This window comes from Bombus fervidus, chromosome 8 (assembly GCF_041682495.2).
Source record: "Bombus fervidus isolate BK054 chromosome 8, iyBomFerv1, whole genome shotgun sequence".
NCBI lineage: Eukaryota > Metazoa > Arthropoda > Insecta > Hymenoptera > Apidae > Bombus > Bombus fervidus.
Window position 1 is genome coordinate 14,346,661 of NC_091524.1, and position 15,735 is coordinate 14,362,395.

At 36.0% G+C, this 15,735-nt stretch overlaps 1 protein-coding gene across 3 annotated transcripts in view; it reads left to right on the top strand.

Annotated features, from left to right (window-relative positions):
* Nucleotides 1-14,249, top strand: part of LOC139990100 (protein unc-93 homolog A) — a 15,128-nt gene extending 879 nt beyond the window's left edge. Inside the window, exons 1-8 of one of the 3 annotated variants that reach the window (XM_072009023.1) lie at nucleotides 6,190-6,533; nucleotides 10,601-10,974; nucleotides 11,149-11,573; nucleotides 11,901-12,106; nucleotides 12,729-13,120; nucleotides 13,278-13,410; nucleotides 13,616-13,753; nucleotides 13,812-14,249. In XM_072009023.1, the coding sequence (XP_071865124.1) occupies nucleotides 10,783-10,974; nucleotides 11,149-11,573; nucleotides 11,901-12,106; nucleotides 12,729-13,120; nucleotides 13,278-13,410; nucleotides 13,616-13,753; nucleotides 13,812-14,032 (1,707 nt within the window). In that variant the 5' untranslated portion in view covers nucleotides 6,190-6,533; nucleotides 10,601-10,782 and the 3' untranslated portion in view covers nucleotides 14,033-14,249. Of the gene's footprint in view, nucleotides 1-6,189; nucleotides 6,534-7,263; nucleotides 7,500-10,600; nucleotides 10,975-11,148; nucleotides 11,574-11,900; nucleotides 12,107-12,728; nucleotides 13,121-13,277; nucleotides 13,411-13,615; nucleotides 13,754-13,811 lie in introns of those variants that run through there. The other 2 variants (XM_072009025.1, XM_072009024.1) reach the window with 2 other exon arrangements.
* The last annotated feature ends 1,486 nt before the right edge of the window (nucleotides 14,250-15,735 follow it).

A 15,735-nucleotide genomic window follows, 5' to 3' on the forward strand; every position in this document is an offset into this window, starting at 1 on the left:
CAAAATGTACGTGTACTCTGCTGTAAATCGTACACCATAGGACCTTTTCTCCTCGTAGACTCGAGGCACGCGATACTCGTTCATCCTCTCGTTATTATATCGAAGACTAATTGTATCTCGTAATATACGACGAGTTCGATTATTCCGTTCAAAATTCAACATCGCGTTCGAAGATGTGGAAGCTTAGGTGACTCACGATCAGGTAACTTCGTCTTGCTATAATTTACAGTAAAACAAGAAGGTAACGCTATTAAGTACATATTATGCCAATTACTGCAATTCTTTACGCGGACATAAAGAGTCGGAGAATTTCATTGTCATACCGTGTAGGTATACTATACTTATACGCGGATACATCGTTATTCGCGTGTTCGATCAAACCCGAGGAAATTACAGGGAACGTAACGCTTCGAAATTAAACGGTCGAAGAAGTATTAATATAGCGATCGTGAAAGATAATTTGAAGGATCGTTTTAGTGGCATAGTTACTTCTCTATTCTCCCCTTTTTCTTTAGAAAACATGCTGACGGTTTTACAGTTTCCTTAAACTATCTTATCCACTGACTTCGTTTCTCTTGCCGTATTATCCAATCTACTTGTCAACTATCTCGCTTCTAAATTCGTCGTAGTTGGTCCTCGGACTATCAGTCGCGTACAAAGCAATATAATCGACAAGGTGTCCTATTTCGAATCGCTGGAAATTCTACGAGCTTCGAGCGTTTCCAAAATTACAATTTCCTCTCACCCTATAGTATTTCGTGCCGATCCTGACTATACTTACTTATCGTTATTTTCATTATATCCCTTATTTATCGTTTAACCTCCTACCGTTCGATCGCCTCTCGACTCTTTCATGTTCCTCGACTATTTTTTTCCTCGTCCATTCTCCTCTAATATTCGTCTCACCCTCTCTTTTACCCCCGTCGTGAGTACCCCTTTTCAGCACGTGTGCCACGATTCCGACTCGTAACAGCATCGTGCTCCACGCAATTCTTCCTGCTCCTTCATCCTCGTACTCTCGCTCGTTCTAAATCTCAGCATTCTACTCCACCTGTTTAGAATAGTCGACGATACAAGTATTACAATACTAAATTAGAATACTATATTATATAAATTACAATAAAAAAAAAAAAAAACTAAAAACACATTGTACGATATGAAATATTACGCTATATAATAGCGAAAGAAGATCAAACAAAGTAAATCGTAAAAGACAAAAGATCGCTGCACCTCTAAATGATTCAGTGTAATTAATTATTTTCTGCTTCGAAGTAACGAGCAGAAAAATTTTCTTCGCTTAATAACGTTACTTTTCTATCGGCCAAATATTAATTTCAAGTATTCTTGATTAATCGCACGGTTTTATATTCGTCGATTTCTTCGAAACATCATTCCGTGAAATCATAATTTATTTCTCGTTTTGTTTCGTATCTCCTGTGAACCGAGAGTGCCCAGAGTATCGAAGATCGATAGTTGCGAAATACACATTCGGGTCAAATTGTTCGCAACATCGTGCCGTTTGAACAGGAACTAAGTGGCATTGAGCCAAAGCTAAAGAATTCGATTCATAGACGAATGAACATTAACGTTTCGACGATCGAGTTATCTTTCGTTAGGCTACTACTTACGTAACGTTATTTACGATTAATCATCGAAATGGAAAACGAGGAGGAGAAAGATCGTCAATTAAGAAGATTATTTCAACGAAACTATCGATCGAATTGTTAGAAAAATCGGAATATTTTCAAGTTATAGATCGCAGAGTTAGATCCAAACGTTATCGTGGCATTTTTTAGCAAAGTTTTCAACGGAGGAAGATTGCGCGTTACGTAAATCTACTTCCCCATAATTAACAACGCCTGTCTCATCGATAAAATATTGAAACAATAATTCGTCTCTGTGAATTACAATTAATAACAGAACGATATATCACAGTGTATGCGTTAGATTCTAAGATTATTAACGTAGCATACGAAATTCTTTCCACATATTCGAATATTACGACTGTAACGTTATAGTGGAATTATACCATAGAGAATTAGTCTACGATTATGGGAAAAAGTGCCACGATATATTATAATATAATATAATATAGCATAAAAAAAAGAAAGCATAAAATAGTGTAAAAAAAGCGTGAGAAAGGGGTAACTTATAAAGAAGTATTATTTATAAATAAATTTATTGGGAATGAACTGAGAATATAGGTATATCAATTTTATGAAACGCGTACGGAGCATCTTGTCAACGTCTTTTATGACTACACAGTACCAGTCGAATAAAAGTTGACAGTAATTTTTTAACATTCTGCCAACTATTTTATTATTTATATTATTTTTGAATCGATCGTTTATAGTTGTATCGTGCGCTATGATAATTTATCGGTGACTCGATGGAAATTGTAGGTCGAGTTTCGTTATTTTTGGAAGACTCCCATTCGTATTGTAAATTTTTATGATTTTAACGTTGGATTACAATTTTCTAAATGATCTTTTTACGATAAAAGACAGGTTAATAAGCATCAAAGCGTTATTTGATTCGAGCGTTATTAAAAATTTATAGAACACGCAGATCGTAGGCCGCACGACGATCGATCTTTGTTTATCCCAGATATTAAAAGAACATGGAACGATATCCATTTAATTTTAATTGCGTTGAAAATTTGTAGAAAATTCTCAGGTAACTTCTGCCAACGACGGCAAAAATTCATCGTAATCGATTAAAAGATTAATTTTGTATCCAGGGGATATAAAAATAGAGAAGATATAAAATATAAAAACCACAATTACACGCTCGAAAACATTTCAACAACTTTGCTGTTTGTATTAAAAAAAAAAAAAAAAAAAAAAAAGAAAGAACTTGTCCACGTATCAGCGATCGCAAAAATATTAAACAATTCTACGTATAATGCTAAATGGCTACTCGGATAACGTTTTCTCTCGAGGAATCGTCGACTGGACAAAACGATAAATGCGTTTGATTTCGTTCAAACTGATTCTAATTTTAACGCGTTATTTCTTTCTCTTAAGGTTGTTGGACGTATGCGAATACAAAGGAACGCGTGGATAAATCGTAAGGTAGAAAATATATATTTATTTTGAATATTAAGCGTGAGTACAAAGTTTGGAATACGACGCGAGCTGGTTCAGATCCGCACGCTAGCAGCGTTACCCTGAAGCCAACGTTGCGTGTGTACCGTTTATGGTTTGCCTTCGACGCAGTCTTTCGTCTATGCGCTGTCGATGGCTTCGGTGCTTGGCGACCGCTTCGACACCTTCTTGCGAAAGCATTCGAATGGAAAGAAGCTGCAACAGAGGTAAACGTATCCTTTAAAGATCAATTATAACGTTACCTTTTACAATAAAAATTAATTAAAATAAAAATTAATTTTTTCAGTAATTTGTAACGCCGGATCTCGAAGACGATCTACCTGACTCGTGCTCGTTCAGAAGATTTTCTCAAGAAATTTCTGTCGATACGTCGATTCTACCACCGATGTACCAACATACTGACGACGACGACGAATACCGATACAACGTATACGTTGGTATTCCTTAGGCTACCAGCATTTGCTATCAAATTTACATCTTTGCCAACGTAAATAAATAAAACGGATCGATGCCTGTTCTACGCTCTCGCCGCTGAAACCTGATCGAATCTGTGTAAAATAATGATTGCCGCGGCTCGTGCCTCGAGATTCGCCTGAAAAGTTCGCAGGAGAATGGAGAAACGGAAGGATGCAATACGCACTCTCCCTGTTATCGACCATATCAAGAGTATAGCGAGAATCAAGGGAGAACGAACGACGGCGAGCAACACCGAGTCCAGCCGAGGGGTGAGTCGCGCTCCGTGTTTTACTTTCCCTGGACGAATAATACTGCAACCCCTTCGCACGACCACGGCACACCGCAAACTAGTATCTTTAATAATATCGGATATAAGAGTAAACTAACGTTCGTTAAAATTACATAGGTAATCGAGTGTGAAGAAAAATTCGAGACACAACGATAGATGGGAATTATAATCTTGTCGGAAGATTATTCGTCTCGAGAACCACGCTATTGGAAACGTGATAGAGTATTTCTTCTTTAGTGTTACATGGACAGTAAGAATCGTTGTAACGTGGATATAGTAAAGTGATACGTTAAAGGAGCCAGGTACACCAGAAATTATTTTCTTCCTTTGAATTATTTAAATTAATTTCAATCGTTCGAATTGATATTCCAAGGAATGTCGATTAATCTACGCCGAAGTGAAATACGTGTTCAGCAAGGTACTTTAAAGTTTATGTAATTGAAAAATTCCGGCAAGAGTGACCAGGGATTTCTTATCGTGTCGGTTAAGGATAGATAATAAAAGAAAATTGTTAACTGTTCGAGGATTCGTAAACCCTTTAACTTTAACGATATTCCGTATAACGGTGAATTAATCGTTGGAAAAATTAAATACGCGCTCAAGTAATTCAGTGGGCTGATTAAAAGTTAAACGTAAGAATGTTACTCGTGAAATTCGAAGATTATTCGTTCGTAGCGTAACCGACGATCTGATTTAGCGTTATTGAAAAAATTCAAATAAACTGCATACGATACGTTGATGGTTCTATTATACCTTTATTTAAATTAATCTAAATTATCTAAAAATAATTTTCAGCATAGTTAAAAATTTGATTAATTCTCGTTCGAAGATCGTTTTGTCGAAAATTCGCGATACTCCGTTTGAAACGTGATTTCTTAAAGGATTTCTTAAACGGAAAATAAAAATTGTTATTGTGCATAAGAAGAACGGGACAATTTAAAGAGACGGAACAGGGAAGAAACTGGTTCGTTCGTAACAACGTTTAAAATAATCTCAAGCAAAATTAAACACGTTTTTATGAGATTAAAATTACATCGGATAGATCTCTTATTCGAATAGATTTATAAAGATCGTCGTAAGATGAATGTAACACAAAGCGACGATTCGTTATTTGGAGAATAATAAAAATAAAAAATGATCGTTATTAGGTGAATCTGATAAAGCGATTTAAACGATATTCGAACGCGCATCGTATCGCTAAAAAGAAATATTATAAAATAGACGTGGTCGTTACAGCGTGGACGATTCGAGGGAAAATCGAAGATCGTAGAGAAGTTTAACGCTTGACAGTGTTAATTCAATTAACGTGTGAATAGTATCAGATTTTCCTAACGATTTGCCTGGTTTGCGTTCGCTCGATGTTGCGGTTTCTCGCGTTAATGTGGTTATCGATCATCGCTACGATACACAACGGAAGTGATATAAATACATGGTGAACGACGAGAAGAGAATATCCCATAAAATACATCGGAATTTTTCTCCTTTAAAAAATTGTTCGCTGCAATCTCTATCGGATGGATGTCGCGAAATTTCTTTCTTATTTGCGTTCGTTAAAGGTAGAAAATAAGCATCGCCTGTAACTCGACGAAGCAAGCTTCGTTCGAACGAATTTCGATTTTAACTTTCAACTTGAACAAATGTTCGAATTGCTATTGAAAATAATATTGAAAATTTCTTCGAAACGGATGGATTTTTAATTGATCTGAAAATGAGATCGACGTTTTCGTTATTCGAACGCTCCATTTAGAAACGCGGGGATCTTCTATTCCGAATTACTTGGATCAAACAGTAAAAATCATCGTTGCAACGAATCGAGCACGCCATAAATCGCTCCTTTAAACGATATTCGCCATCGTCTTCGCTAATTTGTACCAAAATGAAACGTCTGTTCATGAAACACGGTAGAATTTCATTTTCAGAATTCCATTGGAGAAATAAAGATCGTGTTTGTAATTATTCGAATTAATGTTCAAAACGATATTTATATATAAGACGTAATATCTTCGAAATGAAATTTCCAAGAATTTGAAGAGAAATTGAGAATATACTTAACGAAATTTTTCTTGTTCCAAGGTCCCATCGGAAGAGCGATCGAGGATCTCTAATCGCGTTGGTTAAAAGTGGAAGATAAAAAATCGTCCTAACGATAAGAAGGAGATGATTTAAAGAACTCGAGCAGACCACAGACTGTTCCTTTAAAGACTAATCGATACAATTTGAACCAATTTTCATGGAAATTGCATTTCTTATCCAGTGTTAACGAACAAAATAACGAATCGGAAAAATTAATATAACGTTGATCCGATAAAGTATAGTGAAAGAATCGAGGAACCGATAAACTCGAATACGTGTCTTTGAAACGTTCAAATTTCAATTCTAAAAATTAATCGTCTACTCGGTTTGAAGAGTGAAGTGAAAAGCTGGGACAACTGGATATTCGATAAAACATTTTTATGGAGAAAATTAAGCGGACGATCAAAGTATATGTGTTCGAAGGAGACAAGTCGATTTACGGACTGGTTTTCTGGTTTTATAGTGGAAAAATATTGATAGTTGGTGTTTCGTATTAGCAATTGTACGGTGGTTCGAGCATGAGTTTGACGGAGGTCCGGCTGCTGATCGGTTTGTAGGTGAAGGACCATGGCGAACGCTGGTCGATGGAGCAACGCGTCCGTGGAAAAGTAAGTGTTGCATGATTTTTTTCAATTTCTTCCCTTCGTTCTTTTTCCGTTTTCGACAGTACGACATTTTGATTATTATCAAACGATACGAAATTTAACACAGGGCAGAAGTCGCGCGGTATCGATGGCTGTAAGCTTCTTCCTCGTACCTTGAAGCGGAGTCGGCGGAGATCAAAAAACTTGATAAAGAGAGTGAAATTAATTTCCTGAAATTCAACGATAGCAATTGCTTATTTTCAAGAATAGAAACGTTGCGATTTGTAGGAAAAGTTGTCGTTCAGGACCGACCAATCGTTTCATCGGTAGATTTTTCGGTCGGAAGACGCATCTCTGTTCAAATTTGACCTTCGCTTACATCGCGAGTAAAATAAATAATATTTTCTTGGTCTGTGCATTGGACGTGTGCTCGGTCTTTCGCGTTTTTGAAACATCGGTAGCCTCAGCGGCTTGTCTCTGGCTCATTTTTTTTTAGAGAAGCAGCTTCAAGGCCGCATTCGCGTTCACCTCTCTCACCATTTTCCTTTTTCCTGCTTTGAAATTTCACACGTCTTTCTGAAAAAAGTAGAACAAGGACCGGACAAACGTTTTTCGATTTAACTTCTGTCGCGAACCGATCGAACTTACAGATAAAAAAGAAATATTTCGTTTGCGCTGGATCCTCGTCCGATCGTTTGGTACTTGAACGACGGTTGGATAGTCGGTACTGCACGACAAACACGTGCAAACGTTTCAGATTAGAAAGTATATACAATGCAATGAAAATTGCAAAATTGCGACTAGCAATTACGCTTGATCGTTATATTCGTTTGTTTGTTCGAATAAAAATGGCAATATGTATCTGGCGAAAAAATCAAATTTTTATTTTTTATGCAAGTGCGTGGTTTCGCTGTACGTGTACTCTCAAGTCTAACGGATAGACGGCGAATTTTTATGCGATTTGATATTTCTACGAACGTAGCTAAAAAGGTGGAATTTATATGCAGCTTTTCTCTAATATTTTATTTTCCATTTAAATATTACCACGATCGCTGCTTTGCTTTAGGTATTTTATATATTGTTCCGTGTTATATGTGTATTCCGTACGTTTTTACAGTTTTATATTTTCCATAAACGAACAAACGTGCGTACTCTACTTGTTGATATTATACAGTACAGTGGATAATTCGCCGTTCCGATATTTCTGTAACTTCCGAAGCGTCACTTTCTACGGCGAATATAACGATGTTGTTCCTTGCTGTGTCGCGACGATAAAAACATAATTTTTCAAATGTGCTTCATACCGACCTACGAAGAACTTATCTGTTACTATTTGCAACGATTATTTTGCTAATAGTAATTGTAATTGTAATTGTATTGTAATGTTTAAATTTATATATATATATAATAATATAAAATATTATTATTAGCAAACATTACTTTTACGTTACATTACAATTATTAATTAAGTTATAAAATAACTTTCCTCCCAGATAAATAATCGTACATTGCGCGCTCCTTGAAAAGCGTAGAAACATATTTCGTTAAAATTCCTCGTTGACATCGAGAATCAAAATCGGCCAATTTCTGTTGTCCTCCTTTGAACGCTGTTTAATTCGTCGCTTGTTAAACAAAATATATATGCCACTGTTATACGTACTTAAACATACATAAAACAGATTTATCGAACTACGTAATTTACATTGTTTTGCATTTTTGATCTAACGATCCATCGATCGACGCGTCGTCACGATTCGTCGAAATCCTTCCACAGACCGATATATCAAGGTCAACGCGGATACGCTCATTATACCAGCAGTTCCTTCGTTGTAAGTTCTCGTTCAAGGTTCCGTTAACAGCTACGGCATTTCTATCTCCGTTCGTTTCGTCTTTGCCTCGTCTCTCTGTTCTCTTCCCATCCCTTACATAATTGACGAGTCTGCACTCCAAGAATTGCCAGATAAATCATGCAAAATCCTGCAGTGTATCGCCATGAAACGAGAAACGTGAAACGGCTGATCGTTTTATAAACGAACATCCGCAACGACCCGTAGATCGTTAAGACGTATATTGATTCTTGATTCACCCAAAATCTAATGAAATTATTTAGAACAAATATGTCTTTTAAAAAATACCTTTTAATATATAGTAAATCGGACACTTCGTGAAATTTGAGCTAACTTATCGTTTCTTATTTTAAGAGAGGTACGTATATAATTTCACGACCTTTATTTTATTTTATTTTATCTTGTTTCATCTTGTTTCATGCTTCATCTTGCTTTATCTTGCTTCATCTTGCTTCATCTTGCTTCATTTTGTTTCATTTTGCTTCATCTTGCTTCATTTTGTTTCATTTTGCTTCATCTTGCTTCATTTTGTTTCATTTTGCTTCATCTTGCTTCATTTTGCTTCATCTTGCTTCATTTTGTTTCATTTTGCTTCATCTTGCTTCATTTTGTTTCATTTTGCTTCATCTTGCTTCATCTTGCTTCATCTTGCTTCATTTTGTTTCATTTTGCTTCATCTTGCTTCATCTTGTTTCATCTTGTTTCATCTTGGTTCATGCTTCATCTTGCTTCATCTTGTTTCATGCTTCATCTTGCTTCATCTTGCTTCATCTTGCTTCATTTTGTTTCATCTTGCTCCATTTTGTTTCATCTTGCTCCATTTTGTTTCATCTTGCTCCATTTTGTTTCATGCTTCATCTTGCTTCATCTTGCTTCATTTTGCTTCATCTTGCTTCATTTTGCTTCATCTTGCTTCATCTTGCTTCATCTTGCTTCATCTTGCTTCATTTTGTTTCATCTTGCTTCATTTTGTTTCATCTTGCTTCATCTTGCTTCATCTTGCTTCATTTTGTTTCATCTTGCTTCATTTTGTTTCATCTTGTTTCATGCTTCATCTTGCTTCATCTTGCTTCATCTTGCTTCATCTTGCTTCATCTTGCTTCATCTTGCTTCATCTTGCTTCATTTTGTTTCATCTTGCTTCATTTTGTTTCATCTTGCTTCATTTTGTTTCATGCTTCATCTTGCTTCATCTTGTTTCATCTTGTTTCATGCTTCATCTTGCTTATTTAATCTTGTTTCATATTGTTTCATCTTCATCTTGGTTTATCTTGTTTTTATCATTATCTTGTTTAATCTTGTTTCATCTTGTTTCATTGTATTTTATTTTATTTTATTCGCGACTCACGAGGATACATATTCGAATACTTACACAAATTTCTTACGAATATACCGTGTATTTTACACGAAACGTCATGGTATTCAATTAGAACGCGTTACAAGACATTTATCGCAAGCACATACTTTGTGGCATTTGCTAGAGTTCATTGTATTTAATGCGATAACATTTGGCACTTATTGCGCGTTTCAAGCGACTACTTACACTATATGTATGTACTATTTTCTTTTTTATCAAGTATGTATTAACAAGTCGTTTTGCATTTTCTACATACGTTTTCAAGTTGGTTTTATATTTTACAACACCTTTTACAACCTTTTAAAAGGTTTCCTATATAATATGTTTCGTAGATAATATGCCGACAATATTCAACGCGATATGCGCTCAAACACTTTTGCGACTGCATTTTGCCCGATCGTAAAGCGCTTGATTTGTAAAACGACAAAATCAAAGGCTTTCAAGATATCATAACGCAACGAAAGATAATTTCATCGTGATTAATTTGTTATGCGAACTATTCTGAATTTATTAAATAATAATATCGAGTTTAACGTAAGAGCAAACTTACCATATACAGTTTCGTACAGCACGCATAATGCATTCGTAAGATAAATCGAAATTTCCTCTAAATTGACCGAACGTTCGAATACTCTCATTCGAATCCCCATATATCCAACATACCAGCTGCTAGAAGACAAGTTTCCACATACCCTTAGTTTCCAATTCAGTGCCATTTTATCAAGGTCCGTAGGTTTCATTTTTACAGTTGCAAATTTTTCTAGTCGCGTACTACCTACGTACTACCGAACGATACGAAACTTGATACGTGGTTGCTGTGGCAGATAGAACGGTGTGCAAATACCTTTTGCAGCCGCTGTTACTCAACGAAATTTTCTATCGTTTCAGGTACAGGTAACCAGCGGGTGAACAAATGGAAGGCGGAAGAGCAAAAAAGGAATTCCAACGATGGTAACGGTCGCGTGTTTCCTTGGCAATGATTCTCTAGAGGATCGAAAACGCGTTGATGCGATTTTAAAGAGATAAATCGAACGGAGTAAAGTGAAAAAACCGGACGAGATTTTACGATCATGGGCTCGTTGCCAAATCTTCACGAGTTGTCGAAGGACAAACTCGAAAGTCCTGCTTATAGACCGGCTCCGATCGGTGGTTTGGGACCTATACGACTGCCAGCTCAGCCTCCGCCTTTAGCACACACGCATAGACGCGCTAGAAGCAGTGGTCACCATCATGCCTTGTGGGACAACGATGCTATGTTAGAGGTAAATACCCAACGACGTATTAAACATATCGGAAAGTCGTACAGGATATACAAAATATATCATCTTCTCGATAATCGATGATAATTGTCCGCTTGTTCTATCCTCGGCAAATATAATTTCCACGTCCTCCTGCTCTAAAGCGAGTTTGTTTATCATCGAAATTCCGATTTACAGCATATGGCGGCATATTCTCCCATCTCCTGTCGGTCAACGAGGACATCGGCATTATCGTGGCGTCGACGAGACTCGATGAATTCATCGGCAGGAGCGTCGTCCGTTCGTCGATTGATCGCCGCCGTAAGGGCAGCTCCTTCCGGTCCTAGACCACCGAAGAAAGCCATTTTGAGGCACTGCGCTGCTCTTCTGTTAGGACACGCGAGCTGTTCAGCCGCTATGCTGCCGATATTCCCATTACAAGCCGGCCTCGGCACCTTTAATCCTCAACTAGGACCGATGTTGCTCGCTCTACTTTACGCAATCGCGACGATTACCAGTTGCTTCGCGCCAATCCTCGTACAGAGATTCGGGACGAACCTCGCCATAAGCTCTAGTCACGTGGCTACCACTATTTTCGTGGGATTGCATTTATACCCAAAATGGTACATATGGTAGAACAAATCCTGGTAGATAGCATGGAAACGTAGTTTCGAAACACTGCGGATTTTTATGCGTTTACTTATATCGGGAAATATATATCGATGACGCTAGAGTAGACAGAATACGCGTAACATGGAAAAATATATAAAATATCAAGATGTGTAATTGATATTTATCGCTTTTGCTGGATAAGACAGCTCTTTATATAAATTCCATTTTTTTAAATTATATTCGTAAAGATATGAATCTGCATAAATATCCATGGTCCAGTCACGTCGTAACATTGTAGGAAAAGTATTAGTTTTTATATTTTATATGTTTGTTGATAGGTACATATTATTACCTAGTTACGCGATGCTCGGTGCTTGTATGAGTCCAAATTTCATAGCAAGAGTTTCACATGTAAATGCTTCAGCGACGAGTTTAGCTCTGGTGTGCGTCGATCCCGAGGATCCTGACGAAACAAGACGCGAGTGCCTTCTAAGAAGACTTAATCGAGGAATCAAATTAGCAGAAGACATAGGTCTCGCACTGGGTATGGATATTATTCAAATTAAATACATATTATGCAACACTTTTCTATACTAGTCGTGCAACTATACTGTGTATATTAAAACGTACAAATTTAAAGATACAAGAACATTATGGTATTTAGAATCTATGTAAGGTAATTAATTCGGTACATCGTATCGCTAACGGTGAATGTCCAAAATGAATAAATATTTTCTTTTCTCCTTTAACGTATAAACACCTCATAGGTATAAGACCAGCTAGACGATATCACGGAATATCTGTTTTATTATACAATGACCGAAGGAATATCTTCTTCTAATCGATTTTTAAGCAGATTTCGAGGTCGCCTTTCTTTTAATGGAATTTTTTTATACACCGATCGATGAGCCTTTTTTCAATCTCTATATAAAAGTGTTAAAGTGCTTGTGTCGAAAAATGCATAGTTTAAAAGATATTTAGACGTTAATTTTATAAAACTTTGCGTATGAAAAGCAAGGAGAGACGGAAAGCGATAGCTTCTCGTAAACTTTCCCCTGAAAAGCGTTTTCATACAACGATAAATAAAATAAGACAGATATCTGGATATTCCATTTAGCTGGCCTGGTGTACTACGATTAAATACAAGTAAAATTTTATGTTTTTAGGTTGTTTAATCGCTGCCATACTTGTAAAATTAACAGACATAGTACCTATTAATACAGTAAGCAGTGAGATAAATGACAAGTGCGGAGCAGAGTATTGTCCAGAAGAAATTTATCTATACAATAGCACAATTAATTTACCTACGTTATCGTCTGGTACATTGCAAATATTGGTCAGCATATGGCTGGGTCTTGCTGTATTAGGATTAGGTATATCGTGCGCTTTTCTCGACTCTCGAATGAAGGAACCACAGAGTGTAAATGAAAAGCACAGCGTTCAAAATATTCTGCAATCTGTGAAAGCTGCGTTCCTAGATCCCAAGTTACAGTTAGCTGCACCATTGACACTTTTTATCGGACTCGAACAGGGTTTCATCTATGCTGATTTTATAGAAGTGAGTATAACATATCTCAATTTTTTCTTTCAACTTTGTTTATAATATCGCTTGAAAGTTGTCACAGAACACTGTTGCTTTATGATCCTTACTTATATAAAATATATTTATATGTTATATTACGATACATGGTGTATATTTAATTATTTCTTAACAGGCGTACGTAGTCTGCGCCCTGGGAGGAGCTAGCACAGTAACGATCAGTTTTTTAGCGCTAGCTTCCTTACAAGCTCTTGCCGATGTCACCCTATCCATGTTACTGCGACATATTAAAAGATATTTCGTCGTAGGTGAGTAACATGTTGTAATTAAACTGCAGATCTCTATGCGAATTCATATTTTTATTGCTATAATTAGAACCAAAGATCAAATAATCATAGAACAAGTGGAAAACGAAGCAGAGATTCATTTCGCGATAAGAAGATTATTTTGAAAATTTGATATATCTTTGTTATGTACCCTCTCCACTTGTATTCATGATATTTTGTTCAACAGTTGTAGGATTTGTATTCCATGCGTGTTTACTGCTGGTCTTGACCACCTGGAGACCATCCGGTGACGACCCAGCACTTTTTCATGTTATATCTGCTGCCTGGGGAGTTTGCAACTCTATTTGGGAAACTCTGATATACAGTAAGTTTTCTTTTTATCGCGTAATACAAGCATCGATATCATCTTATTCAATTTTTAGCTCTGGTAATGGGTTTATACCCAAACTCTTGGCAAGGACCTCTGTCGACGTCCCTCTTCTGGAAATGGCTTGGTCTTGCGCTTACTCTTGGTTTACACGGACTGGTCTGCACACGACTTAGAGTACTTGGCCTTTCCGGTGTGCTAATTCTCTCGGTGCTTCCTTACGGATGGTTAGAAGTTAGACTGGCCAAAAGAGGGAAAAGTTTGGCACCATTGTGACTGGGAGATCCAACTACCAACGATCATGGATCAAATATCAAAACAGAGGCGCGTCATAGAGATTGAGATAAGTTCGTTCCATTCGGCTTAAGAAGGACAAGAAGGCACAACAGAAACAGAAATCCTTTCATAGAACATGCTGCAACTATGACAAAATTGCACACGCGACGAAGAGCAAACAGCGTTGCTTTTACTTGTAATACTAAACAAAGTGTAAGCTCAAAAGATACCGAGCCTCAGCCTTCTTCTTCGACTGCGGATAATCATAGAGCGAGCATCACAAATGAGGAAAGCAGTGTTCTTCCTGTCTCTTAAGGATAAACCTCTTGGGAGTTTGCGATATCTTTCATTTAAATTTTATAATCTGAGCTAAAGGAACGATCACGATTCTGAATTTTTTTTTTTTCTTTAAGTGTTTTACGATTTTAACTCTGTGGTATAACCATAAATGTTAACTATAATTTGCAACAGAGACGAATGTACGATGAGTTTTTATATACGCAGATATTCTTTTGGACAAAACGTTTAAAACATATTATATGTTCCTACAAAGGATTATTATAACGTTATATGTAACACAAAAATTAAGGAAAACACAAGAAAAATTAATAAGAATATATTTATGAAAAATGTAATCAAAAAACTTCGAAAAAGGGAAAATTTACACCTTACGTTTTCCAATTTAAGTTGAAATCGGGGTACATTTCAATCGTTTTACAATATGTATTAATAACAAATAATAATGAATCTGTGTACCTAGTTAAATTGTATTTCAAATACAATGTATCAAATACTGGGTAAATTAAAGTCTTTCTTCAAGTTGAATGGAACGAAGAACATATTATACATGAAATTTTTCATGTAGCAAAAGATATAAGTAAATAAACACTCTTGCGGACAATTTCTTAATCCGCCACGGTACGATCGATAAACCGGCATCGTACAAGACTGAGCGATAGCAGAATATAAATAGTTAACGATCGAATATACTAATCATAATAGTATCTCTCTGACAAATCATTATAACTGACGTTTAACCGTCGAAACGTACCTGATGTCTTTCAAAAAAACCAAATTAATTTTAATCTTGCGAAAATAGAAGAAAAGGAGATTGTAAACCACGTCTGCCCTGTGTCACAGAATCGAAATGAAAATCTAGCTATAAGATACTTGAACGTAAGTACAGCTGTAACATAGTTCGATTCTAATTCTATATTACTACGATCAATACCAAAGTTTATCATTCACGCGAGAAAATAAATTAACATAAGAATTCGTTGTATAAATGAAATGTTTTTTTTTTTTTTTTTTTTTTTATTAAAAAGGAATATCTTAATTTAGAAAAAAAAAAGAAAAAAAATAATAATGCTTCAACGAAAAAGCCAATATTACTCTATTTATCAAACTAAAGCATAAAGTATCATTGATTATGAACTTCAAAGGGAATCGAATAATCCTAAGTCAATAATTAATTAATTAATAACATTAAAAAGATAAATGTTAATGAAACTTTTTTCCAACATACAAAATTTGTCCTATTTTTCTGTATTATAAAAATGTTATTTGTTACTTCGCTAATTATATTTGAAAGGATGAAATTGTAGCACACGCGATCCATTCTGTCCTGTACATAACGACCAAATAAGTGTAATACGTAAAATGCTCGATATTTATCGTATTTTTTACCACGTTATCTTTCAACG